This window comes from Corvus hawaiiensis, chromosome 22, assembly GCF_020740725.1.
Source record: "Corvus hawaiiensis isolate bCorHaw1 chromosome 22, bCorHaw1.pri.cur, whole genome shotgun sequence".
Taxonomy (NCBI): domain Eukaryota; kingdom Metazoa; phylum Chordata; class Aves; order Passeriformes; family Corvidae; genus Corvus; species Corvus hawaiiensis.
In genome coordinates, this window is record NC_063234.1 from 516,313 (window position 1) to 543,345 (window position 27,033).

Genomic DNA, 27,033 nt, shown 5'->3' on the forward strand with positions numbered 1-27,033 from the left:
CAGTCGAAAGCTGCCACATTGCCTCAGCATTAACAGAGTCTTTAATAAACGCTTAAGAGGCAGCCCCGCAAATTAGTTATGACAGTTTGTGCAGAGAATCAGGTCTCCCCCACGCTCCTTCCGCCCTTCTCCTTTAAAGGGCCCATAGCCTGGACAACTTTGACATAATTTTGCAATAATTATCACTTGAAGAATTTCCACACTGGAGTGGACGTCAGAACCCATCATGTCAACTTGGCAATAAACGCTGACCAGCAATCCCAGTACTTCCCTCCCCCCCCACTTTTTCTTTGCTTTTTCCATTTAGGCACTGAGGCCAATGATTTAACTTACTTATTTGCCATTGTAACCTCATTTTAGACCCACGCTTTTAATTTATTTTTAGCATTTAATTTCGATGTCTTTCTTGAGCAGGGAATGGACAACCAGCACCTCCCGGACGGTTCAATCCAGTCCAGGTGAAGCAGGAGCCTGCGGAGGCCATGGGACCGTCATCTGCCACCAGTCAGGACCCCTTGCAGGAGCACAGCTTGGACCTGAGCATCAAGGACCATGGGTGAGAGAAGTGGGCGGGCAGACACGCTCAACCCTTCCCAGCATCAGGCTTTGGGCAGTTTCCATACCTGTAATTCAAGAGCACAGAGCATGTTGGTGAAAGGCAGTTTCACAGTGGTTGAGTTGGACACCCCAAAACTGGAGGCAGGCAGGCTCACTCTGCTCCCCATCAAGTGTATGTTCTCCAGATGGCTTTTTGGGTTCACAGGCACCTACTGACTCTTCAACAAGAGCTTCACCTCTTGTGCTCCCTTCTGAAGGTCGAGCCACTGGCAAAGCTATTTTCACTTAGTCCTCTTGTCATCAGTTGCTGATTGAAGCTGCCCCAGTGCCACACCTCAGCACACTCTTAGCAGCAGCATTTGCAGTGCTGTAGTCTGTTGAACCAGGGCTAAGAGAAGCACATTCCAGAGACTGGACACACAGAAACTGGACACACAAAACAGCTGGGTGTCAGGCTAACTCCTCTCTGGATCTGGCATAGGCTGGTCTGTAGTTATGGTGATGGTTGTGCAGATGTGAATGCATCTATTTCAAAGCATGTGTCCCACTTGCCCAGCATCTCTACTGAGAACAGGAGTGTTTGGGGATTGTGCTGTGTGGAAAAAGTGCAGAGGAGCTGATCCTGGGGAAAAGTTAGCTCCACTGTGACCTTTGTACCCATTCCTGTCCATACCTTATTTAAACAAGCCTCCCTTTTGGAGTCCAGCACTTGGAGCCAACTGCAGAGATCCTAAGGCTGGCTTTCAGTGCAGGATTGATTGCCTTGCCTTCCTTACTGCCCAGGGGACCCATATCCCTGGCAGTATGAGCCTTCATCAACATCCCCCTTGCTTTTGTGGTATTTTTGTGATATTTCTGAAAGTTCTAACGGGGGATGAAGGGGTAAAACCTGGGGGAGGTCATGAGTTAGGAAATGAAGTGTGATGGAGTGAACACTGGGGGAAGAGGTCTGGGCCATTTAGTAGTTGAAAGAACTAAATTCTGCAGACCTGGGACCCTCTTTCTCTCCCTCTTGGCTATCACAAGTAAGTGAGTTTGGCCTGCCCAAGAGAGGGTTGGCATCATTCTTTTCCTCTGGATATAGTAGGTGAGGAGCGAGGCAGCTTGAAGGGAGAAGGATTAATCTCAGCGCTCACAGTCCCTGTGCACATCTTAACTAAACCCTGTTGGTTTGTGTGTTTCAGTAATGAATCAAATGGCCACACAGTCTCGGCAAATTCATCTCTTTTATCCTCGCTTATGAATAAGGTAAGAGCCATCCATCAAACGCCTTTCATTCCCCCCACCAAGAGAAATTAAAGCTGCGATAGCGAGCAAGGGGGGGAAGAGATGCGTTTGTTTTTTAATGTTTTGCCTCTAATAAGATGAGTTTGTACCATTTAAATTTTGAGACCATTTTTCATCGGGTATAATTTCAGAGCCACTGCTTACGAATTAATTTAATGAACTGGCTGAAGAAATATATTGCAGCCTCTGACACCTTTTTTCTTCCCATCCTTTCTAGACAGAGGAGGGCTCCAAAAGATCTCTTTTCTTTTCTTTTTCTTTTTTTTGTTTGGTTTTTGTTTGTTTGTTTGTGATTTTTTGTTGGGGTTTTGGGGGGTTTTGGGTTTTTTTGTTTTGTTTTGTTTTTGTTTCCAGAACCTGGCAACTTCTCTCTCTCTCCTCTTTTATAGTTACTCATTTTGTTTACTTAATTAAAAACATTTTCCTTCATTTGGGGAGAGAGAGAATAATCTGTTTTTATGAAAGAGAAGAAAAAATTAGAAGTTTTAAGCCAAAATCATCAATTTCTGTCTTTCTGGTGTGAGTAATAGTGTCTAACAGAGTCCCCTTTACTGTGTTCTAGAATATTTATTTTAGATAATGCACATTTTCTTTTTCCTTACTTTTTCCTTAAATTATACATCATCTCAAATATATATTTCTCTTTCACATGATAAATTCTACTGTACCAAGATTAATTTTGTGGCTGTATACAACTGCAGTAGAGATCAGGGCACCCTTTGAGCCATGCTTTAATATTCTGCTATGTGATAGGTTTTACAGGCATAGCTATTGCCACCCCCTTGGCTCTGGGCGTTACATGCATCAAGGCCATATAACCCTCAAGAGAGGGCAAAGTGACTTTGCCTGGTAATCTCCCACCTCCTTTCTTTCTTACCACTGTTTTCCTCTGTGTTACTTAATTTTTGCATTTATCTTTATGTCACTTTTCTTCTCCATTGGCTCTCTGTTACACTGGGGTTTTGATTTTCCCTTTTAAACTTGATTTCTTATTTGTTCCTTTGTATTGTCCCTTTAGTGTTTCCAAATACACAGGTCTTTCTTTAGTGAGCAAATGTATTTAGTAACTCTGCTCTCTGGGGTCACGAGTCGTTCTGAAGGTCCCAGATCAGGGAAATGCTCTTTCAATGGAGACTTCACTTGAAAATCTCCAGGATAATAATATGTGGTTTAAATATATGTTTAGAGAAAAGCATTTCTTTGTGTGCAGTCTGACATAAGGTTCTTTCAGTTGTGCAAAGCAAATGTAGCACAGGTGCAAACTAGGAGTCAGGTTAAAGGAATGGGATTAACCAATGAGATAAACCAGCAAAGCGTAGAACCTACCATGTGTGTGATTGATGGAACCGAGACCAAAGATTGCAGAGTCAAGCTCAGTCTGCTCAGGAACACATCACACTTGCTTCTTCCTCTTGCTGCACACAATTTCTGTCCATGGGGGAATCCTTCATTGTTTTTCTAGGAAAAAGAACCCTTTACAGAAATGGAATTACCAGTGGAAACGCACGACCTGAATTTCTGATTCCAGCCATAAAGAGTTGCAGTCTCCACACAGCAGCAGGGGCTTTACCTTCAGGGGGCATTTAGAGAGCCTCAAATAACCAAGATTCCTGTAGCCTATTGCAGTTTATTTAGGGGGCTGTCAGTCTTAATTAACTGATATTTTTAAAGGGCTTTGAGACCCTCAAGTGGGTGGAGTTTTCAGTGCAATTATTGGGCCTGATCCTGCATTTTATTCATGCTGTGAAACTCTCTGTTGTTACTGGAGGTAATTGAGAGCACAACAGAGAAAGGAAGAGTCTAGGAAATTGTACATTTATTCTGAAAAAAATTTTTCCCTCTAGGCAGGCTTGAGTAACTTCATTTTTCTATCCTGCACATCATACACCTGGATTTCTAAACCTTCTCTGTGTAGATTCTATTTGAAGCCTTTCATGCAATGCAGATTGTGAGTCCAAGTCCTGCTTCATGAAAGATGTTTCCATTTAGCACAGAAAAGTGACATGATTTTATATTGAAGTTAATAAGAATTTTCCAGGAACTTGAGACAGAATTTTTCCTCAGTTGAATGAAATTTTCATCCTTCCACCCTCTCACATACCTGATAGTCACTTTAAAGGAGACATCCTTGTGGCCGGGATAAGATGACTGAATAAACTGATAGCTTACCAGTTCTACCACCAGCAATTTGTAGGAGCTACACAGGGCTATTACAGTTGAAGTCCACACACCTTTTCCATAGTCAAATAGGGATGTCTCTCTTCACCTCAGTTTCCTCATGAATAAAGTAGACATGATGCTTCATTACTTTAACAAGACCCATGAATATTCAATGGACACCTGAGTGCTTTATGATAGTTGGGTGGAAGATGCAGTAGAGTGAGGTGTTACTAAGTTTTGCTGATGCAGCTGGAGCAGCCTGCACAGACTTTTTGTCTTGTCTTTTAATCTTTGAAGACACTTCTCTCTGTGGGACAGTCCTGAGGGTGTCGGTGTCTGTGTGCTGGGCTTGATGCAGTGTCTATGTTCTTGTTCCAGATGTCCAAGACCAGTGCCAGCCTTGGCAACCTGCTGAACATTAAGACTGAAGGCGAAGGCAGCCAGGCTGGGGCTGGGGAGCCAACCCAGTACTTGGGCAAGGCAGTGAAGGCACTTGTCCAAGAGAAGCTCTCTGAGCCATGGAAGATGTACCTGCGCCGGTAAGGAGGGCATGGAACTCGGAATAAAGGGAAAAGTGCTTCCTTTGCAAAGTGTCTGACTCGCTGTTCACCCTCAACACAGAGTTTTGTTGAATGTAAAGGCCTAATTCTGTCAGACACCGATCACCTGGAGCACACTTAGCCCTTGGCTGTAGCTACCTGCACCAGGTGTGAATGTCTGGTAAGAAATACCTGCCCACGTAGAATTATTTTGCAAAGGGATCTTGAGAACCAAATACAAGCACAGATCTTCATGTAGTTCTGTTATCCTGGACTTCTGCGAGTCCAGGGGACCCAGTGCAGTTGTGCTCTTAGCACTGGACCTGTGTGAGACCATGGCCAGTTACTACCCGCAGGTCATTGGAGCCTTACATGCTTCCTGTGGCATTTCCTCTGAGCAGGCTGCTGAAACAAAACAAGTTTTGGGGATGTAGAGGCATGGGAACAAGTAAAGGGGTATGGGAGCTGGGATGATTTCTGCTGCTTTTGTTGTAGGAAAGGAGACTCAAAAAGAAAATGGACCAGATAAAAAGCTCACCCACGTACAGACACATGCACATACATGCCCAGACAGACACGTGCTTTGAGCACACACAGATATACCCAGGCAGACACACAGGTTTGTGCTCTGACACAGAGAGTCACCCCCAAATGCCAGCGGACACTTTATAAATCACAGGCTTTAATGGAGAAAACTAGAAAATCTTCTAGTCCCTCAGCCCCTGGCTGGTGTGAGATCCTTTCCTGAAGTCTATTTGCATTTTGTCCAGTCTGGTTGTAATTCTGCCAGGCAGTGTGGCTATTTTCTTGTTTCTGGGAGCATTATTCCACCACCTAGTAAGTTTCAATGTCACAACTTTTTCCATGGTATGCTGCCTGAATTTCCCTTTTTGTAGCTTTGTTGCAGCTCTGTTTATATCCCCTTGAACCACAGCAGATCATTCCTCTCTGCAGCTGGAGTTCAGCCCCTTCAGACAGTCACAGACTCTCAGCATTCCATTTAACCAGGCTTACTTACTTCCTTTAATCTGACTCTGGATTAGTCCCTTCTGCCTGCGGGTCCTGTTGCTTTCTTGTTGTTCCCTGGATGGTGCAGAATTGCCCCCCATGACAGAACAAGCTTCCTGCTCCCAAATAGGCAGCTCACAATTTGTTTGTATCTATACGAGTCATGTAGAGTACCATGTTTATCGTCCGCTGTGACACAGAATTGCTTTTAATGTTGTTTGGTGAGTCCCCAATGTATAAAACACCTCCCACACCCAGGTGTATTTCTTGTGTGTTTCCAAACATGATTCTCCTGTTCTGAACGTTCTCCCTTGTCTTGCCAGACCTCTCTGTGCTCTTTTTCTCTTGCACTGGTATTTCCACCTCCTCCCAGTTTAGTATCTTTGTGAATTTCATAAACACGCTGTTTACTCCTAGATTACTAATGAAGATGTTAAATAAACTCAGACTAACCCAAGTCCTCCTCTCAGCACTCGTTGCCTCCTCCTCCCAGCTCGGTGTGGTGCTGGTTGTCATCAGCCTTCATTTATGGTCCCTCAGCCAGTTTCAAGCCGTGAGGTGGCATGACATCCAGGCCAATTGGAATTAATTCCAAGCATATGCAAGACTGAATCAAATGCTTTACTAAAATCCAAATATATTGCATCCCTTCATCCACTAATTTTGTAATTCTATCAAAACAAGCAATTACATTTGTCTGGCAAGATTTATTCTTTATAATCCTGATGCTGTTTATTGCTCATGGTTCCTTTATCCTCTAGATGTTTAATGATTTTCTCCTCCCTCTTAATATTTGTTCCATTACTTTACTGGAAGGAGAAGTTAAGGCCAGAGGTATGATAATTGCCGAAGATGACTTGTCTTTTTTTTCTCTGAAAGAACCGGTACCTTGACTGTTTAATTTTTATTTTTTTTCCAGTTATGTAGTACCTCCCACTTCTCTATGGCTTAAAAACCAGCAAATGGTAATGTAATCAGTTGGGGAGTTAATTTCCATTGCACTTCAGGACATACATCACCCAGACTGACTGATTTGTGCATTTTTATATTGTTTGAATGAGTCCCCTTATCTGCTCTTCTAGAAGGTCTTCACTTCATCCCAAATTCTCTGCTTTGTCTTTAGTTTTTTTCATCCCAAGCAAGTTTTATTATGCAGCCATTTTTGATTCATCACCTCTCTTTTTGTGGGGGGCCTTCTTTCTAGGTTCGACACTTCTCATCTCTGATAAAACAACCCCTTTAGTTTGCAATAACTTGGTTTCTTTTCTCTTACCACACAATTACTTTCCTTCCTCTTCTCCCTGCAAGCCACAACTGACAGCACATATTGTATATCCACAGACCTTCCTTCTCCAGTACAAGTTTTTCCTCTTTCCTTTACCCTCCCATTGGTGAGAGGTCCCTCCTGGGACCATACAGGCTGCTGTTTGTTTCTTGCTTTCCTGCTCATCAGAGCAACTGTAGTTTGTTGAGCCTTAATTATGCAAGATTCCCTTGTTAAGTTTCAAATCCTTCCTGCCAGTGAGTCTTACTTGTTTTCTTGATTCCCTGTGATTCTGGAGTTTCCTGAAATCACATGTATTTGTGCTGCACTTACTCAGTCCAGAGAATCTCAGCAGTGGGTGAGCAGTGACACCACGCTGAGCTGGTTTTGTCCTCTTGGCCATTTGCTCCAAGATGACACAAGCCATATCTTGGATAATGTGGTGGGTTTTGCTCTGGGGTTTGCATGTCAGGGTTGTTGTTCTGTACATCAGGGATGGTGCTGTGCAGTATTTCTGCAGTCCAGGCTGTAGTTGCCACATAGGTGATGCTTCATCTTTCCCATCTGTGGGATACCCTCCCGTCCAGGGCAGGGGGTGGGCGGATTCTGGATCTAGGTTCCCTGGAATGCCTCTTGTTTGTGGGAATGCTAATAGAGTTGAAAAACACAGAAAAAAATGTCTGTTCCAACTCCACTTCTCTCCTGAGGCCTTCCCTAAGATGTCTACTTGTCTGTTTTGGCCAGGTTTGGCACCAAGGATTTCTGTGATGCCCAGTGTGACTTTCTCCATAAGGTGCATTTCCACTGTGTGGTGGAGGAATGCGGAGCCCTCTTCAGCACTCTGGATGGAGCCATTAAGCACGCCAAGTAAGTAGGAGAGCAGGAGGCTTGGGAAGCTTGAGAGAGCTCTACAATGCACACTACAGTTCAAGACCACCCCAAGTTCCTTTTAAAGGCAATAGAACGTCCAAGTAAAGAATGAGTAAGGCCTTCAGTGGCCATTCACGTGCCTGAGTCTGAAGGGGTTATAGGGAAGGAGATGTTGCAAATTTTAAGATAGATCTGTTAGCACAGTTGGTCTCTCCTGTTGGATGGTTCCCTGTGTTTCACTGCAGGAAATTACTGGCTTCTCCCAACAGCCCTGAGAAGCTGCCCCACAGCTGATCTCAGTGGCTGCAGCGATTCTTGCGTTTCTCTGATTTTAACATGGGTTGGCACCTGTCTCCACCCATCCTAATGAATTCCCTTCTCTTCATAGATGGGTTAGGAGGGCCCTAAATCTTAACTCAAAGTCTCCAGAGCCCCTTTTAGGATTTATCAACACCAATTTGTTTACAGGCTTCTGCCACATTCTTGTTGATGTTTAATCAAATTACATGAAATGGTCAAGAATTTATGTCTGAATTAATATGATGTTTTGCAGTTTTCACTTCCGAACTGAGGGTGGAACTGTGAAAAGCAACTCTGAGTCTCCCTTCTCAACTGCTACTGAGAATAAGGCTTCACTGGCCCCTTCGTCACCATCTGCTCCTTCTGCCACCATGGCCAGTGCTCCTGCCCTTGACGTGCCCACTCCAAATCCAGCTGCTGTGCCCTCTGCCCCCACACTACTTGCTTGGAAGCAGCTGGCTTCAACCATACCCCAGATGCCTCAGATCCCAGCATCAGTGCCTAACCTGGCAGCTTCACCCTTGGCAACGACTTCCCTGGAGAATGCCAAGCCTCAGGTCAAACCTGGATTTCTCCAGTTCCAGGAGAAGTAAGTTTTAGCTGCCGTTTGCCTCCTTCTATCCTCCCCAGCCTTGCAGTCCGCTCTGTACCTCTCCTCAGAGCTGCAGTACTACACTTCTGTTCACCCACTGACAAACCTGTCTAGAGAGTAGTCTGGGCTTGACCTCACAGAAAAGGTACTTCTGTAAAGTCTAGGAAATGCTTTAAGATTTTTGAGTGCATCTAAGAGCACTTTTGGGCATGAGTTTAGAAGATAAATGAACTTGCCCATCTATCACTGATCCGTGTTTTATCCCTTGCAAGAGCTGTGCAGAAATACAGGTGTCTTTGCAGTGTTTTTGACAATGAAGGGTTATTGGGCCAGAAATTCATGGACTGAGTGGGGGGTGGAAGGTACCAAACCCATTTAGCTGATGAGACCGGCAGTGCTGGTTTTGTCAGATCAGGGGAAGCCCTGGCATCCTGCAGTGGCCACACCCAAGAGTTGTGTTTCCTTTGAACTTTAAATTGGAAAGTGGTCCTCAAAGACTACAGAACCCACTGTGCATTGCTGTGTTCTAATAATCCTAATCAAGAAAGTGCAGTAGCTGGGTGGAACTGCACTAATGTTGCCAGCTTCAATTTCCCTGAAGAGGAAGGTGGCTATGGGAAATCTGTGGGCCACGTTTGGAACAGAGGCTTCAGCTGGGCTCCCCTTGAATTAAATTTTGGCAAAGAAACAAATGTGTGCAATGAGTGAAGGTGATGATTGGGTTTTGGATGTATTCCAGTGATCCCTGCTTGGCAACAGACTGCAAGTATGCCAACAAATTCCACTTCCACTGTCTCTTTGGAAACTGCAAGTATGTGTGCAAAACCTCTGGCAAAGCAGAATCCCACTGCCTGGACCACATCAACCCCAACAATAATCTGGTGAATGTGCGAGACCAGTTTGCTTACTACTCCCTGCAGTGTCTCTGTCCAAACCAGGTAAGAGCCATTCCAGAGCAGTGTTCTGGCAGGAGCTGGGAGAAGGAGATGAAGGATCAAGGAGACTGACAGGAAGTGAGGCTGTGTGTGGCATTCTTGGCATTACTACAGAACCATGAAAGTCATAATTACTTGGTCTGGAAGAACGTTTGGTTTCTATCAAATGGGAAATAGTGATGCTTTTGTGTTTCTTTGACTTGGGTGAAGTGGACAAGGGAACTAGAATCATCTGAGAGACACAGGATGAAATAGAGTAAAAATCTGTGATGAATCCAGGAAAAGCCATGAGTAAGGTTTAGGATATTTCAGCGTAGTGTATTACAGAGTACACAACAGCAATGCAAAAAGACTCGAGAGGGAACAAGGTGCATGGCAGGTTGTGGAAGATAAAATGGGATCTGGGGTATCAGTGCAGGCCTCTCTTGACACCTCAGAAGGGACACCATGTGTAGCAGGCAAGTGAGAGTGCATTTGGTTTAGACCTGCCTAAAGCACCATGCCTGTGTGCTCCCTTCTAGCACTGTGAATTCCGGATGCGAGGGCATTACCACTGTCTGCGTCCTGGCTGCTACTTCGTGACTAACATCACCACCAAGCTGCCCTGGCATGTGAAAAAACATGAGAAGGCAGAGAGAAGGGCAGCCAACGGCTTCAAGTATTTTACCAAGCGGGAAGAATGTGGCAGACTAGGTGAGTTTTGTTCCCTTTCTCATGTGGTGCATCCTGTGTCCAGGCCAAGAATGCCGTAAGTTAGAACCTGCAAGTTACGCTTAAGAGGTAATTAAATCACTAAACAAGAAAGGCAACAAAACATAAAGTAGTTCCTCTGGGTGCTGTTCCCTCCCACTGCAGGAAAACAGCCACAGTAGCCAGAGCAAAACTTTTCAGCTTTGAATACATAAAGAATTTGTACCCACATGGAAGCTTGTTTGTAGTAACCAGGGTAATGAGTGTCAACACACCACAGCCAGTACCTACCTAGGTCCTATTTACACGTGGCAGTAGATTCAGCAGTTGCTGTTATTTACTCACCTTTTGGTGTTTCAGGTGATAGCAGGGGCTAGACAAAGCAGCCAGTGATACGTGACACCAGCCCCCAGGGATGCCCTGGCAACAGGCGAGCCCTCACCTGCCCTTTGTGATAGTGTTCCAGTCCCGCAGCACTGTTTGTTCCCAGTCCCAGAGCACAGGGATGGGGAGGGCGGGCAAGCTGGGGAAAATGGGACCTAAACAAACACACTCTTGGCCTGTACATGAAACGCTGGCTGTCAGCTCCACATGAGCTGGGTGAGTCAGGAGCTGTTTGGTTTTGGGAGGGATGAGGTACATGCATCCAGCAGTGTGTACATTTGCCTGTAGGCTGGCCCTGCTGCGCAGTAGACACACATTTAGCCAGCACCCTGCATTTGGCTGCATAGATAGAGGCAGTGTGGTGGGATGGTGTAGGTGTGTATGGTTATACCAACATGTGGATTCATTTCTACATCTCTGTACATCCCTGGGGTTTATGTTGTGTATCTATAGATAGCAGGTGCAGAAAGCACTGGCCTGTTTTGAGGCCTGTGAATGTTTCTGAACAAACACACACGATAGATTTTTTTTTTTTTAATGTATTTTTCTGTGTGTATAATTATATAAGTGTGTATGACTGGGGAGAGAGAGGTGAAACATATATAAGTAAAGGTGGATGGGTGTAGATAGGTAAGTAAAAGTGAGCCTGTAGGTCTCTACCTCTGTATCTGAGGGGATGGCCAAGGGAGGATGGGAAACAGCAGATCCTGATCATTGATGCAGCTGTGTTTGAACTATGACAAGCCATTGTTTATCAGTGGCACAGTGTGGCTGTTTGGGATTGTCTGTTAATGTTACATGCACTCCTGGCACACGCTGTGGCCACAAGGAGCAGAACGTGTGAAGTGCTGTATGCCAGAACCCATATGAATTGCTTGTTGTTCAGTAGCTGCCCCTATTACACAACAGTTTTGGAGTGGCAAGAAACACTTCCTGGCTCATTCCTGTCTGACCAGAGTGCACACACTGTCCAGAGCTAGAGCTGCTATGAGACTTCTTTTCTGGGAGCACACTTAGAGGGGAAAGAAAAAGAACTTTTCATTTCTAATCTAATTATGAGCATGTATTTTTGATTGTAACTTCTGTGATACAGCTAAATGTCCTGGTTTTGTTCTCTTTGTAAAAGAAAAGGCACTAGCTAAGACTGAAGAGCATTAGGCACTACTAGATATAATGGCAATGTTCCTTCCTTTATAATGGCACAGAGAGAGATGGGACTAGGCTCAGGCTCATGTCTTAAATCCCTGTATGCTGTAATCCTCTCTTCCAGTTGCTCAGCAGGCAGTAGATCATGGGTTTGGGTTTTTTTCATTCAAGACTGTTCCTGATTAACCCATGACCACTGATAATGTTTAGTCCATCAGAAATCCACATGGACAGCAGCCTTGTCCTGTCCGATCATCTTCCCTCTGGTCCCATTCCCTCTCAGTACCTTCATGTGTGACATAAAATGGTTTTTGTGTCTGCAGGTTGCAAATACAACCAGGTGAACAGCCACTTCCACTGCATCCGAGAGGGCTGCCAATTCTCCTTCCTGCTCAAGCACCAAATGACATCCCATGCCAGGAAGCACATGAGAAGGATGCTGGGGAAGAACTTTGATCGTGTTCCTACTCAGGTAACTCCTTGTTATTGAAGCTGTAGATCCACTTGCAGTGCTGGCCCCTTTGGTTGCAGGGCTGCTGCAGTGCCAGGACACTTGTACACAGGGATCCTCTAAGGGATGTCAAAGCTCTGGCAGATGTTACTGGGAGGTGAGAGTACACCCAAGGTAGCTTTACCTGGCTGAACTTACACCAGATGAATAAAGATGATGAAGCATAGATTGCAAAGCATTGCTTAGTGCAAACAGCTTTTCCTTGTAAATTATGTAGAAAAAAATTGAGAAGAATAACACAAAAATACTCGTATTTACAACTTGCACTCTCTCCCAGCTCTTTCAGTATATACAATTGGCTTAATAAAATTAATGTGCTTAGGATATGGGAGAATTGAACATGCTGGTTAAAGCAAACATTTCCTGTTGCATATAAATAATTATTTGCTCCTTTCACCTAGGATGGGAGAAATACCAATCTTGAAATTTCTCTTCCCTTATTGATGTGGATTTAGTTGGGGCATTCCCTCTCCTCTCTCAGGAAGTAGCAGTGATGCAGTTTCTGCTTTACTAACATGGAGAGCAACTGGTAGATTAGGTTTGTCTGTTTCCTGAAGAAATGGAAGAGTTTCAGCTGCAGCACTGAGCTGCTTCTCCAAAGGACAGCATCCCTGCTACCTCTCACTCATTTTTACTCTTTAGTTGTTTTAGCTTCCATTGACTTGATAGATGAAACAAGCTGTCTTTATTTAAATGCCTGTGGCTGATGTGACCCTAAGAACATCATCTGGTTTATGGAAAACAAAAAGGACCATCTGTGGAAGCAAGATGAGAACCCTCTTTCATTCCACAACATGGGGATGAAAGGTCCCTGTTAGTTATTAAGTACAGTCAATAAGTGAACTGTTCAAGTCTAGTGCTGTTGGATGTAATGAGTTCACAGATGCCAAGGAACTGGTGTTGCTGTTGTGGCAGCTTTTGGTCTTAAATAAAAAGTTTATGTTCAAGAATCAAACTTAGGAAGATTTAACAAATAAATTTGTCTTCACTACTCTTTGTCATATGCTGAGTCTAACCCTAAGAATTCTAGTGCACACTGGGCAGAAAATGCTATGTTTGACCTCCACCTTCTTTCCCTGGCAATCCTGTGCCACTTAGCAATAACAAATAGGAGTAGTGGCCTGAGCAATCCTGGGAGCATGCAGCACTTGTCCTGATCTACTGCTGTGTTGAGCCCATGGAGCAGCACAGCAAACTGAGGGTGAAACCACAGCCCACAGCATGTGGCAAAGCTGACCAGATCGCTGGACTCCCAGTGCCTTCTGAATTGAAATAAAACCTCTGGTTTCTCCCATGCCTTAGTGCTCTGTAGGCAGTTCATGGTGTGTCTGACCTACCCATGGACCTGTCCAGGCCACTGCAGCTGCATGTGACCACCACCCACACGTGTGGCCCTGGTGTCAGTCCGTGTTCGCCCTGCAGGGTCTCAGTACTGACACGACTCAGGCGTGTTTCCAGCGTCTGACTGCAGCAGGGCCTACACAGTGAGGGGGAAATGCCAACATTAACACCTCCTCTTTGTGAACGAATCAGAATCCACACACCAGGATGCTGGTGCCAAGATTAACACTCCCAGCTCCCGAGTGCAGCACAATTCACATACCAGGATGCATGTGCCAGGTTTAATGCTCTGAGCTCCTGGTGCAGGAGGATTCACACTCCTGGCCCCAGTGCCATGGGTTCTGCTCACAAGCATGTGTCAGCTATCCCTCATGAACTGTGGTGGAGGGAGATAAATGTGCAGACAGATGGTTTTGATCCTGGTATCTTGCTTTTGGTGTAAAAGTCCCTGTCTTGTTTTCCTGCTGCAGGTTATTGGCCACACTCCAAGAAATGAAAATCTCCCCCAGGTTGGTAGCATGGCACCCAGCCCAGCCTCATCAGGAACCCCAGCTTCCTTTCAGGGACCCCCAAGCATGATGGACACTGAAACAGAAGAGTACATGGATTATACTGGCTGTAGCCCTGGGGGTATCTCCTCTGAATCTTCCAATATGGACCGCAGCTGCTCCAGCACTCCAGTGGGCAATGAAAGTACATCAGCAGGTAAGGGAGAAGGGTGTGTGTGAAATGGATCATCAGTTGCCTGCTCTCCTGGGAGATAACTCATAAAAAGAAGCCAAGGGACAGTTGCACCTTAAAATACACACTGTGCCAACTTCAGTAGTGCCTCACACTAACCCAGCTCTCTCCAGCACCTGAGAGAAGAGGTCCATCAAAATAGACACCTCGAGCATCCAGGAACTAGCAGCATATCTTTTTCCTCCCATGAAGAGAGGTTTTTATCCTGGGTCTTGGAGTTGGGTCTGTTTTAATAGCTGATTAAAAAAAAAAAGTTAGAAAAAAAGAGCTGTGGGCTTCTGTACTTGGCATTTCCTCTGGTACCTTTTTGTATTTCCTCAAGCAGCATCTGAAGTCAGGCACTTTCCTGAACTGGTAAAGTACAACAGCAGATATGACATACACAGGGGATAAAACCTATCACATCTTCAGAAAGCAGCTCACTGAGCTCCCTTCCTCACCCAAAAATTCTTGTTCCACTTTGTGCAGTTGCACAGAGGAGACCCCCTTCATCTCCTCTTCAGGGAAGTAAGTTTCTGCCCTGTTTGCCAGGATAATGCAGAGCCATCTCCCCCTGCCCTGCATTGCAGGGTCAGCTTGTCAGGAGTCAGATACCTGCTAGGAATTCTGCCATCATATAGTGATGACCAGTGATCTCTCAGCTGTCTTTCCCAGTGTTAAGTGGGATATTCTGCATAGGCTGCCTCAGTTTGCTTTAATCCCATACTCATTTTCCTAGTTTTCTTTCCCACCCCAGATAAAGGCTATCACAAGCACAGTCATACGTTGTAGGAGCACTGCTGGGTCATGGCACTGGCCCCACGGCATCAGGGCACCTGCAGAGGGTTCTGATGGGGCAGTGGGTCCTGGCACTCTCTTCTGTGTCAGTAGTGGCCCAAGTGCTAGGAAATGCCCCCACTGCTCTCCAGGTGGGGAGCAGCTCCGCCCGCCCCAAGTGCCAGAGCACCCTTACAGCTGTTAATTGAAGCAGGCAGGAACCCTATAGATGAACAAGGACCAGAAAGACCAAATGAATTGGGAAGTCCTGCCTGAAAGCCTGTGTCTCTTCCTCCACACATAAAGCCAGCTTATCTCCTGCAGAGACAACTCTCCTCTTCCTAGTGCTGTCAATTCCTCACCTTCTGTTTCTTCTCTGTTGCAGTTCTGTTTCATACATTTGTGAATGTAGTTTCCATTTTCATCATATTGCTTCTGCTCCTGGATTCTCATTTCAGTTCTTTTGTTTCTTGTTTTGTTGTTTTTTGGTTTTTTGTTTTGTTTTTTTTTTTTTGTTTCATTTTGTTGTGGTTTTTTTCTTTTTTTTTTTTTTTTTTCTTTTTTTCTGGTTTTTTTCTCTCCACATTCTCCAGGCTGCCTGGTTCCTTCTACTGCTACTGCTGCTGCCGATGATGCAACCCACACTGCACCACAACCTCCACCACCATCTCTGCCTCCATCTTTCTCACAAGCCCTGCTTAGGTCTCCCCTTCCCACCCTCCCCTATCTCTTCTCTCCATCTTGTCTCTCATACTCCTTGCTCAGTGCCACTCTGGGAGCCAGCAGAGGCATTGTCATGCCTGCCGCCAGCACCGCTGGGTTTTCGCCCATCATTGCCACTCCAACTCCAGTAAAAAGTGACGTTCCCTTAGTGCAGGATGCAGCAGGTAACACTTCTTTGCTTTCTCTCCATGTCCTGTGCCCAGCTCCGTCCCCACTCACCCTGCCCACGTTTTTTTTTCTCTGCACCTTTGGGTCGGTAGAGCAGCAAAGATCACTCTGTGCCTTATCTAATGTTATCCAAGGGCCCATCCATGCCTGCTCCTTTTCCCTGCTGACACAGTAACCACAGCCAAGGGGAACCAAACCACAGCAAATCATTCATAGACATTTGGATGGATACCTGAGAGCAATTGCCACCAATTCCTAACTATGAGAAAAACCTAACAAAATCCACAGTTAAAATGCATTTGCAGTGTCTTGATAATGTCAGAGTGGCCACAGAGCAAACTTTTGCTCATGTGGCATTGATGGGACTTGGACTTCTTGGTTAGATCTTCCAGGCCACCCAAGCCAGTGCCTGCCATAGTGTGCTGCACAGATCTCAGCAGATGAATGTCTGATGAGGTACCCAGGTCCTGTGTTTCAGTTGATCTTGCAAACTTCATATGAAGCCACAAAGTTCAGGGGTGCCTTCCCAGGATGAGGAATGAAGTACAGGCAGTGTCACATGATGACATCATCAGACAGGTCGAGCTGTTTCTCACACTCGTTATTTATATCTGCTCTAATCAGCTGCAGAAAATACAGATAGATTTCAGTTTTAAGCTGTCATGATTCCCATGTGTAACTAAGATCAGAGATGTCTCAGGCTGGGGATTCTCATTCCATCTGGGAATGGTTTTTAGGGTGTGCCTCAGTTTTGGCTTCTTTTCCCAACTCCTAGCTCTTTTCTAGTTAATTAAGGACATCTTTGTGCTTAAAGTTCACACTTATAAGGCTTCTGGCAGCCTACAAATATCCCAGTCATTCTTCCTGCCAGTTTTAGTAATACATAAATCCAAGGTCAATGGTTGGGAGTATGGCTGGAGGACCAACTTCATGGGTTTCCAACTCCAGTTCATAGGTTTTTCTCAAGGGACTTGGCAGGAGAAAGATCCTTGCCTTGTCCAGAGGAGTGTGTGCCAATTAACAAAATTCACAAGAAACTCTATCTTTGCTTCTTTTTAAACTGAATTGCATGCAGCCTGAAACATCTTAACCTTGTGCTGTGCTTCCTCTAATCAAATATTTCTAAGTGTCTTTTGGTTTTACTTTGGTATAGCTTGGTGAATGCTCACATTATTAGTGGTTAAAGAAATAAGCTTAAGGAGAACACTTACCATTGAGATTTGGTGGGGATCACATCCACTGAGGCTTGTACTCTTCCATGGGGTGCAGGGACTGAACATTGGCAAAGGAGGAGAGTGCACCAAGGTGTCATCTCCCTTCATTATGCCTTACTCCAAAACTTTGCCTGTATGAGAAAACAGAATTGGTTTTTAACTAAAGTTTTAAGCACATCTATTCCAACTATTTTAAAAGCTGTGTAGATACAGAGTTTTAAACAGGTGATACTTAAATTCTACTTATTTCCCATCCAGAGTCTTTTCTCTAAAATGGATTATCCCATATTCCCGTCCAAAGACAGACAATATGAGCATTAATTAATTAATGCTAAGGGACTTGATGGTTTGGCTGTAATTTTTTTAAAAGGAGTTAATCTGGACAGCAGTGACTTGTGCAGGAACCACTGCACTTATATGAGTCGGCTGGGAGTGGAGAACTGGATTTTACAATACCAGATGTTTAGGGGGGAGCAGAGAGTAAATTGGTCACAGATTCTGTAGTTAAGAGCCTGCCAATTTCAAATCTCCAGTGACAAAGTTATTCTTTCACTGGTAGCTGGTTAAATCAGCCTTAGTGTGCAGTTTCCACCAGCTCCATGTCACTCAGATGGTCTCACCATGGATGACCTAAGCTGGTATCCTGATTCACAGTCTGAGCACAAGAGCCATTAACAAATGGTGTAGAAAAACCTTTCGTTCTTTGCTTATCCCACAACCTGTACAGCCCAGCCATGTGGGAGAGGAGGTTCCTGCCACCACTCCCATTGGCTTGTGTGGGAGGTTTCCTTCAGTGGTCACCACCTTCTCTTGAAGGGCTGTCACTGAAGGGTCATCGCCTGTAATACCTATGCACCCACCAGAAAGGAAGTAGTTCTACACCACTCAAACAGATGACTGTCCCTTCAGTCTCCCAGACAAGGATGCAAACTGCTCTGGGTTCTCAGGCCCCAGGCACTGTATGTCACAAATCGTGCCTCTTCTAAGAAGATGGCAGTTTCAGCAGGAAGAGAGGCAAAAAAAAAAAAGTATGTGTTAGTTGCAAGCTATAATTTCTAATTACACTCACAGTTCTGCACCTGGTAAGAAATTCTTGCCTCCAACCTTGTCTGTGCTGCATGTTGATACTGGAGATTGTGGGTTGATTCTGGAAACAGCAAGCAAAGAAGAAAAAAAAGTTAATAGATACATTGAGGTCGAGTCCTTGATGTCAGTGTGATCCTAGGGGACACGAGCACTAGCCAGTTATGCTGGCCCTGTGAATCAGAGTGGAAGATAGATGAGGGATCTTTATTTATACTAGGGGCATCATGTAATTTTTGAGACCCAAGGGAATGCTGCAGAACTGGTATTTTCTCTCAGAGTCCACTGGCTAGTGATGATGAGAATTAGCCCCATTGAACATCTGTCCATCTGTCTTTCTAAGTGCACTCATTGTAATATGTAGGCTCGTTACAGTGAGGGATGTTGCAGTCTCCTGGCCAAAGTCCATCCTGTTTCTATAAATTACACCCCCCCGTTGCAGTTTTAATCACGCATGGGATCTTCCTTCACTTCCTGCCTGTCCTTGGCAATTGTACTGTATTTACAAGAGCCTGGATAGGGGAAAACTGCACACATACAAGCTTTTAGCACACTGCAACTCTTTACCACCCCAGTGAAGTACAGTAACACACCTCAGTCCTTGGACTGGAACAAGCCAGCTCCTCCCTGTTAAAGTCTGATTTGAGGAAAACGGGACTAGAGATTAGTTAAGCAGCAAGAGAAACTGTGAAAGTAGCAAACCAGAGAAGCAACAGTTAACATTTGGACAAGATCAGGTTTGCCAGAGCAGCAATCAGAGACAAAGCAGGATATGCTGAAAATTGAGGAAGTGATGTCCAGCAGGCATCAGCTAACCCAGGATCCTGGAGTTCAGGCTCAGGCTCACTTAGAGCTCGAGGGATGAGCTGCGGGGTGGGAACGGTTGCAGCATTGTGACTTGGCAAATACAGAGCTTCCCAGGATGGCTGGGAGATGGAGAGACCTGGCTGTCAGCAACACCGCTCTGCACTTTCTCTCCTCAGGGAACACCATCACTATGCCAACTGCCTCGGGGGCCAAAAAGCGTTTCTGGATTATTGAGGACATGTCCCCATTTGGCAAGCGCCGCAAGACCGCGTCCTCACGCAAGATGCTGGATGAAGGGATGATGCTGGAGGGATTTCGGCGCTATGACCTCTACGAGGACTGCAAGGACTCCAGCTGCCAGTTCTCTCTCAAGGTTACCCACTACCACTGCACACGGGAGAACTGTGGCTACAAGTTCTGTGGCCGTACCCACATGTATAAGCATGCCCAGCACCACGACCGTGTTGACAACCTAGTATTGGATGATTTCAAACGCTTCAAGTCTTCACTGAGTTGTAACTTCCCAGACTGTCAGTTCTCTGGCAATAGCACACACTTCCACTGTCTGCGCTGCGGCTTCCGCTGCACTGACAGCACCAAGGTGACAGCCCACCGCAAGCACCACGGCAAGCAGGACGTCATCAGCGCCGCCGGCTTCTGCCAGTTCAGCTCGAGCGTGGACTGCGAGGTGCCTGACTGCAAGTACAAACTCAAATGCTCCCACTTCCACTGCACCTACCCCGGCTGCAAACACACAGTGGTGGGGATGTCACAGATGGACTCGCACAAGCGCAAACACGAGAAGCAGGAGCGAGGGGAGCTGCCTGCCATCTCTCCCGGCCCCGAGGGCCTTGCCCACTCCACTCTTGAATATGATATCCAGAACTCTTCCATCAACCTGGACAGTTCCCTCAACCTCAGCACTGACAACAACAGCTCCCTCTTCTTCCTGCAGAATGCAGCTGGTGTGGGCCTCAATGACTCACTGGACCTCAGCAAGAAGCAGGCAGAAGTCACCGAGGGCCCTTCCCCAAGCAGAGCTGGGGCCGCGCCACAGGAGAGGAACGCTGGGGCATCTGGCTCTGGTGATGTGGAGGATGAGGATGACTCTTCCCAAGAGGATGAAGAGGATGATGAGGAGGAGATGAATGAAGAAGAGGAGGATGATGAAGAGGAGGATGACGATGATGATGAGGAGGAGGATGAGGAGGAGGAAGACCTGAACACAGATTCTGAAGAATCACTGCCAGACCCTGAAGGCCTGGCCACTAAAGAAGATGGAGAACCAGAGGAGGGTGCTTCTTCCACAGACCATGGCGATGCTTCCAGGCCACAGGGCGAGCCAGCCCTCACTCCAGCCCCGACTCCTGCTTCTGCTCCAGCTCCGCCTGCTGCCTCAGCCTCCACCATTGCTCCAGCAGCTTCTCCTTAATCTTAGAGGCAACAGCGGCAGTGGTTTGGTTTTTCTCTTACACAGAATTACTAAGAGAACCCCATGTGAGGCGAGAACAAAGATGGGGATGGCAAATGAAAAACAAACTCGGTGCCACAAATGAGAGAGAGGAAGGAAGGAAACCCCTGCTCTTCACCAGGCCCCATAAGAGATCGACTCGCAGCAGGACTGGTGCTGCATCACTCCATTCTACAGATCCCGGAACAAGGGGGCAGGATGCAGCAAAAAATACCCTTTATACAGACATGAACCCTGAGGATACCTGCTGCTTTTCCTTGCTCCCTGCATGGTGCGTGGGGCCTGTGCCCATCTGGGGACCCTTTGTTATGGGTGGGGCTCTATCCCCCCAATTTTCTTTCTGGGTTTTATTTTTCCATGTTTTCAGTTGTACGATAATAATAATAATCTCCACTTCTTGGAGGGGGGTGGGTGGGAACAAGAGGTAATGAATTTTAGAAATATATATTTGTGTGTGTGTCTCTATATAATGTACACACACACACATATATAAAATAAAAGGAATTGGTGTCACAAAGACAAGTAGCTCAGCTTTTGCCAGTGGGAAGGAGGGGGTGAGGAGTGTGCTCTCTCTCTCCACCCTTCCCCCTTCTTTCTCCAGCATTAAATGAATGGCATCAGACAGCCAGGGTGGGAGTGGGTATTTATTGTCACATAAATGAGGATGCATTAATGAATGAGCAGGGGTGGGAATGGGACACTCCTCTGTTCTTCCAGATCCTTTTTGCTGTTAATGATAATAATTTTGAATGCTATTTATATTGTAAAACTTTCTCAGTCTACACTTTCTCTGTAGGACACCTCTCCTCATCCCTGCTGTTCTGACTGTAGGGATTTAGCTGAAGTAACCTGGGAAGAACACAGCAGGCAGTTTAAAGGGTCTGTCACACTGGAGGACTGGGGTTACTCTGCCATCCAGTTCCATCTCATCCCAACCCGTATGTGCTTCCTCTCTGCTGAGGGTGAGGCGTTTTTGTGGTGCTTCAGTATCCCCATCTCAGGAGGCTCTGAGCTGCCCCTGCCCCATGGTGCAGCACAGGGAGCACCAAGCTTGCACAGGAGCATCCTGGTCACTAAAGCAGCCTTGAGAACGTGCCCTGCTCTGCCCCAGGCAGTCAGACCTGGACAGGTCCCAGTCCCCAAGCCGTGGTCCCCAGCCCTGCACTGCAGACATGCCAGTCTGTGACTGCATGGATGGACACAGATCTTGCACTGCTGCCCAGGGAGGAGAAGGCAGGACACGCTCTGAGCCCATGGTGGGGTGTCCTGCTCAGCTCTGGGGTGGGGAGGGGGACACCCCTGTTCTGCAGCACCCCTGGACCTGTACTGCCTAGTCCTGGGTTTTGCAGTTACAGATCCTGCTGCACCCCCACAGCCCAGAGACCCCAGCGCTGGGGAGGTGCCACCCAAGAATTGCTGCAGGTCTGGGCCATCCTGACATATTTTGATGAGTAGGGCTGAGGGCTTGGGCACTGCATAAGCAAATGCAACCAGACTGTGTTGAGACCTGCCACCTCCAGCAGCTTGGGCTTTCCCCTGGTTCCAGGCTCTTCCCTGCTATCTTTTCCTGGCCTGATCTGGGAACACACACTACAGGACACTGTCCCGGACTCTGGCAGGTGAGACAGTAGCTGTTTGACCCCAAATCCTTGCTTGAGCCTGAGAGGGCTTGTCTACACACACCAGGGCACCAGAAGGACTAGTATGAATTAATTCTGATAGTTATTTTGGTGCCAGTTTTAAGTATACCAGATTAGTCTGAGCTTTGTCCTTTTTTTAAAAAAAAAAAATCTTTTTTTCCAATACCATGCAGGCACCCTCTCCCCTCCTCAGCTCCCTGAGCACTTCAGCTCTAAGGGATCCCCAGGATTTATTGTCACCCGGAACAGATAAAGGCCTCAAGAAGTTTAGGTTTCTCTTCCTTTTTTTTTTTTTTTTTTTGTTATTTCCCTAAGGAACTGGTGCAGATCAGGTCTGATTTATAAACAAGCAGCTCAGCTGTGTAAATGTGGGGACTGAATGTTCAGCTAATGTTTCAAAAGGAAAGGAAAAAAAAAAAGTTGTACAGTATTTTTCCTGTAAAGGTTATTACTATATATAGAACAAAAGAGAAACCACCAATGCCAGTGGGTGGAGGGGGAGGTGTCACCTGCCTTCTGGATAGCCCTTACATATGGTTAATTGTGTGCAATTTTTTTTCTCCTTTTTTTTTTTTTCCTCTTTTTTTTTTTTTTTTTTTTTTTTTTTTCTCTCTCTCTTTCAATGTAGTGTATGTTTGTAGGGGTGGCAGGGGAGGGGGAAGCCTTAATGCTGTGGTTTGAGGCTGACTTCACACTCCCAGCACTGACCGGACCTGCACGATTCCGAATTCTAACTTGAATTTTGTAGAGATGAAACAAATGAAAACATATGAAATATTATTACTAGTTTGTAGTTTATTTAATTCTTTGGAGTTCTTTTCCTCTATCAGCTATTTGTGTGGCTTTTATTTTTATAGGGGGTTTTTTTTGTTTGTTTGTTTGTTTTTGTTTTGTTTGGTATATCCCCTGCCCTCAGCTGTGTGTTTCCTAGCACAACCCCATTCTTGAACAGAATGAAGCTCACGTTCCTGGGGCAGAGTGATGGAATGATGCCCTGGAATTTCTCAAAATGGGATGGGGCAAAAAGATTTTACTTTACTAGCATTTGCTGCAGGTTCTGTACTTGTACATTTTCCCCATGTTCAGCTACTTAGATAGTATGGTGATGGGCTCCAGGAGGAATCCTCAGATTAACACAAGCCACATCTTGCAAAGCAGATGTGATTATTTTGTACCGCCAAAATCAACAGGATCTCTGTCAGTGACTGTGGGAGCAGGACCAAGCCCTCCTGAGAGCATGTCCTGCCTGGGCACATGGAGCTGGTGCCAGGGGTGACCAGAGGGCTTCCTTGGGCCACTCATGTCCCCGCAGGATAGACAGGTCATGTCCCTGCTCTTGGCAGCTGGGACCCTGCACTGTGACACAGTGTTTTACCTCTCCCCTGTCCTATCTCACCAGACTCCACTGACTGAGTCACTGCACAACAGTGGGGAAAGCAGAAGTGTGTGGAGGAAGGGGGTAAGAGATGTCCAGTGGCTCTGCCAGTGCTGGACGGGACGCACCATCCCAGGAGCAGCCGGAGGCAGGAGTGGCTGGTGCACCCGCGCCAGGGTCCACCTGGATGGGGCCCTGTGTCACACATCCTGTGTGGCTGAGTGTGCCAGAAGGGCCCGTGTTTATCTATGCACACCATTTTCTCCCCCAAGGCACCCTACTTCTCCCTAACATCTCAGCCCTTCTCCCAAACTTCTATCGCCTCTTCTCTAGGAGCTGGCACAGGGAATGAAAGTTCTTTCCCAACAGGCTACTGCTAAAGGTGACCCCTGAGCAGGGCCTGACCCCCACAGAGGGTCAGGTGCCCTTGCAGGACAGTGGCCACCCGGCCAGCCTGACCCCATCCTTCTCCCAGTCCTGTTTCTGTAACTCTTACACTGTCTCTGTTCGCAACAACAACAAAAGAAAGTTGAACCCGACTTTTTTATTCTGCCATGTTCAGGCTTTAATTCAGCAAAACCCTTAAGCAGATGACTGAGTGGGCCCACGTTTAAGCCCGAGCTTAAGTGCTTTTCTGAACAAGGGCCTCAACAGCCCAATGACCCCATCAGAGCAGGTGGTTTGTCATTCCAAGCTCTCATAGCAATGGGACTATCTAAAGAATGACCAGAGAAAGAGAGGGAGATTCAACTGGCTCTATAAGGAGGGGAAAGAGGAGAGAGGAAATGGAACTATTTTGTCCAAAACAAGATAAAAACCAAACAAAATAAACCTTGAGAGGGACCCTCCTGATTCTGCTACCATTCACTGCTGAAGAGCAAAAAAATTAAATAAAAACTATTGACTAGATTGTTCATTCTAGCCACAAACTCAACTGGATTAAAGTCTGCGTGGAAGGAATTTTGTAAAGAAAAAAATTTCAAAAACTTTTTCCAATGTAGCAAAAAAAAAAACAACCTTAAAAAACAAAAAAATGGAAAAAAAAAAGACAATGAGGGAGGATTCTAGCCTTTTGTAATATCCATATTGCACACTAGGACTATAAGCCATTGCTAGCTCATTTTGAATTTTAAATGTGTAATTTTATTTTGTTTTGTTGTTGTTTTTTTTTTTTCTTTCCATGGGGGAGGGGGGGAAATAAATGCTTGAACCACCAATGCTCTTTTTAATGTTTTATAAATATGTATGTGTATATATATAAATATAAAAATAATATGTATGCACATATATATGTGTGTGTGTATATATCTATATGTATATACATATATATAGATATATAGATATATATATAGGTTTTGAGACAAAAATGCAGAAAGTGAAAAAAAACACCCTAAACAGGATGGTGTGCTCTGATTTACTTGAATCTGGTCTCTTCAGCACCTGCGTTATTAAGAACTGAATATTTTTCCACTTGAATTTAGTGCTATTAGAAATTTAATATATGTGTTTTATTTATTTGATTTTTTTTTTTTTTTTGCATGACTGATGCAAGGTTTGACATTTTCACTCAATAAAAACTGGAAAAAAAACCCCAAAGTTTTAAGTGATCAAGTTGTCTTCTTGCTTGAGGAGGTGGTTTATGTTGGTAAGAGTTTGGAGCAGGTGGGGTGTTTGGAAACCCCAGCACGGCCCCATTGAACAGTCACTGTTGCAGCACCGGTTCTCCCGTGGGAAGTGGAGTAGGAATGGAATTCTCTTTGCATGGACTCTGGTGTTAAGGTTTCCCAGCAACCCTGAGGTTTTATCTGAATTGCCATCAGGGCCCTTTACAGACATCATGAGAGCATGAGCTAAAAAGCTGTACACTCAGTACAGCCAGTCCCCACTGTCTCCTACCCAGGATTCATTCCAGACCTGGGCACTTCCACACTGGAGGTGGGTCTAGCACAGGCTTCATCACCAACATTCCTGCAGAGTGGGACAGGCAGTAGATGCCATTTTTTACAAGGAAGTAAGCAAGTTACTTCGGGGGAAAAAAGAAGGAACAAGTGCATGTTTGCAGCAGTTCATGTGCTCTAAAGCGATTGCCCTTGCTGCATCTGCCAGTACCAACACGTCCCTGAGTACTCACCCTCCCTGACAGGTCATTGCACCCATCCCCAGTGCCGGTGTCCACAGACATTTCTGTGCACAAGAGCTGCCTCTGGGGGACCCTCACGTCCTCCACCCTGCCCAAAGTTGTCCTGTCACCAGTGAGGCCACAATGCTGCCCATGGGCAGCACAGATCCAGCTGCCCTCGTGGCTGGGCTGCACAGCCCTGGAAGTGCAACTGGTTCTTCACCAACAGCAGGGATTTGCATGTCTGTGGACCCATTCCCGCTCAGCACTGCACTGGCATGGAGCACTGCACGGTGCCTGTCCTGCTGAAGTGCTGCTGGGCGTGCAGGGCCAAGGAAATGTCAAAAGTTCTTGTTTTACCCAGAGAACACCCTTCCCATGTGGCTCTTCCCCAACCACATGGAAGCAGCTGGGTCTTTGTGCCTCTCTGCCATTATCAGAGAACCCAGGAGCAGCAAAGCAGCCCCTGCCAAGCCTGATGCATTGGCAGCAGCTGCCTCCATATTAGCAGAGAGGATTAGACTCCTCTCTCTTTCAAAGCCCCCTTGTTTCTCTGCTGCAGGTCCCAGCCCTCCTGTTTTCAGATGTCATTATCTGAACATGCTCCTAATCCAACCTTGGAGCCCAGAGGTTTGTTCTCACTGGAGCTCTGCCCACAGCACATGGAATATTTAAATGGCCCTGTTTCCAGGTGAGGACAGGGGACATAAACAACACAACTCATTGCTTGAAAGCTTTTGCTGAAACTTGCTTTTTCTCAGTGGAACTCTGACTGGACTTCATAAAAGAATGCCTAAGTTGTGGGAGAAGCTGCAAGTTGAACAAATCAAAGTCTCACTCTTGCATTCGTTCCAAGCCCTTGCAGCTGGTGACAGTGCAGTCTCGCATCCATAGCCCTGCACCCAGAGCATCTGCACCCACATCTCTGCATCCACAGCCCTGCATCCACCACCCCTGCACTTGGTGAGCCCTGGGAAGCAGCAGACACCAGGCAAGGTCGCTTGTTCTAATGTCAAGACAAAAACTGGGCAGTTGCTGCTGCTGCTATTGTACTTTGATACCTCAAGTGTATCCCTATAATAGCCTTTTTTGTGAGTGCAGGACTCACAGAGGTTACACACAGCCACAAAACCACACTGCATGTTTCATGAGACACTGGATATCCCCTTTTTAGCTCAGTACCAAGTCTCCTGCAGCACTGCCAGCAGGCATCCACAGCGGGAAGATCCCTTGGCACCAGCCCAAACACAAAACTCAAAACAGAGGAGTGCTGCCTTCCCCGCTCCAAACAATTCAAGAATTTAAACTGACAGAGGCAGCAAAAGTTCAATCACCTCAAACATAAACAAGC

General features: G+C 46.0%; 1 protein-coding gene and 1 long non-coding RNA gene across 9 annotated transcripts in view; one reads left to right on the forward strand and one right to left on the reverse strand.

Moving 5' to 3' along the window:
- Positions 1-23,909, forward strand: part of CASZ1 (castor zinc finger 1) — a 198,403-nt gene extending 174,494 nt beyond the window's left edge. For 7 of the 8 annotated variants that reach the window (XM_048326118.1, XM_048326120.1, XM_048326117.1 and 4 more), the window contains 11 exons: positions 415-556; positions 1,743-1,806; positions 4,384-4,544; positions 7,561-7,683; positions 8,240-8,575; positions 9,318-9,516; positions 10,035-10,206; positions 12,057-12,205; positions 14,056-14,290; positions 15,676-15,969; positions 19,254-23,909. In XM_048326118.1, coding sequence (XP_048182075.1) covers positions 415-556; positions 1,743-1,806; positions 4,384-4,544; positions 7,561-7,683; positions 8,240-8,575; positions 9,318-9,516; positions 10,035-10,206; positions 12,057-12,205; positions 14,056-14,290; positions 15,676-15,969; positions 19,254-20,509 — 3,131 coding nt within the window. In that variant the 3' untranslated portion in view covers positions 20,510-23,909. The remainder of the gene's footprint in view (positions 1-414; positions 557-1,742; positions 1,807-4,383; positions 4,545-7,560; positions 7,684-8,239; positions 8,576-9,317; positions 9,517-10,034; positions 10,207-12,056; positions 12,206-14,055; positions 14,291-15,675; positions 15,970-19,253) is intronic. The other variant, XM_048326121.1, reaches the window with a different exon arrangement.
- Positions 15,811-19,277, reverse strand: LOC125336951. Its single transcript, XR_007207894.1, has 3 exons — positions 18,257-19,277; positions 17,185-17,318; positions 15,811-16,597 (listed from the first exon to the last, which is right to left on the reverse strand). It is a non-coding gene; the product is annotated as an uncharacterized LOC125336951 (long non-coding RNA).
- Positions 23,910-27,033: the final 3,124 nt, after the last annotated feature.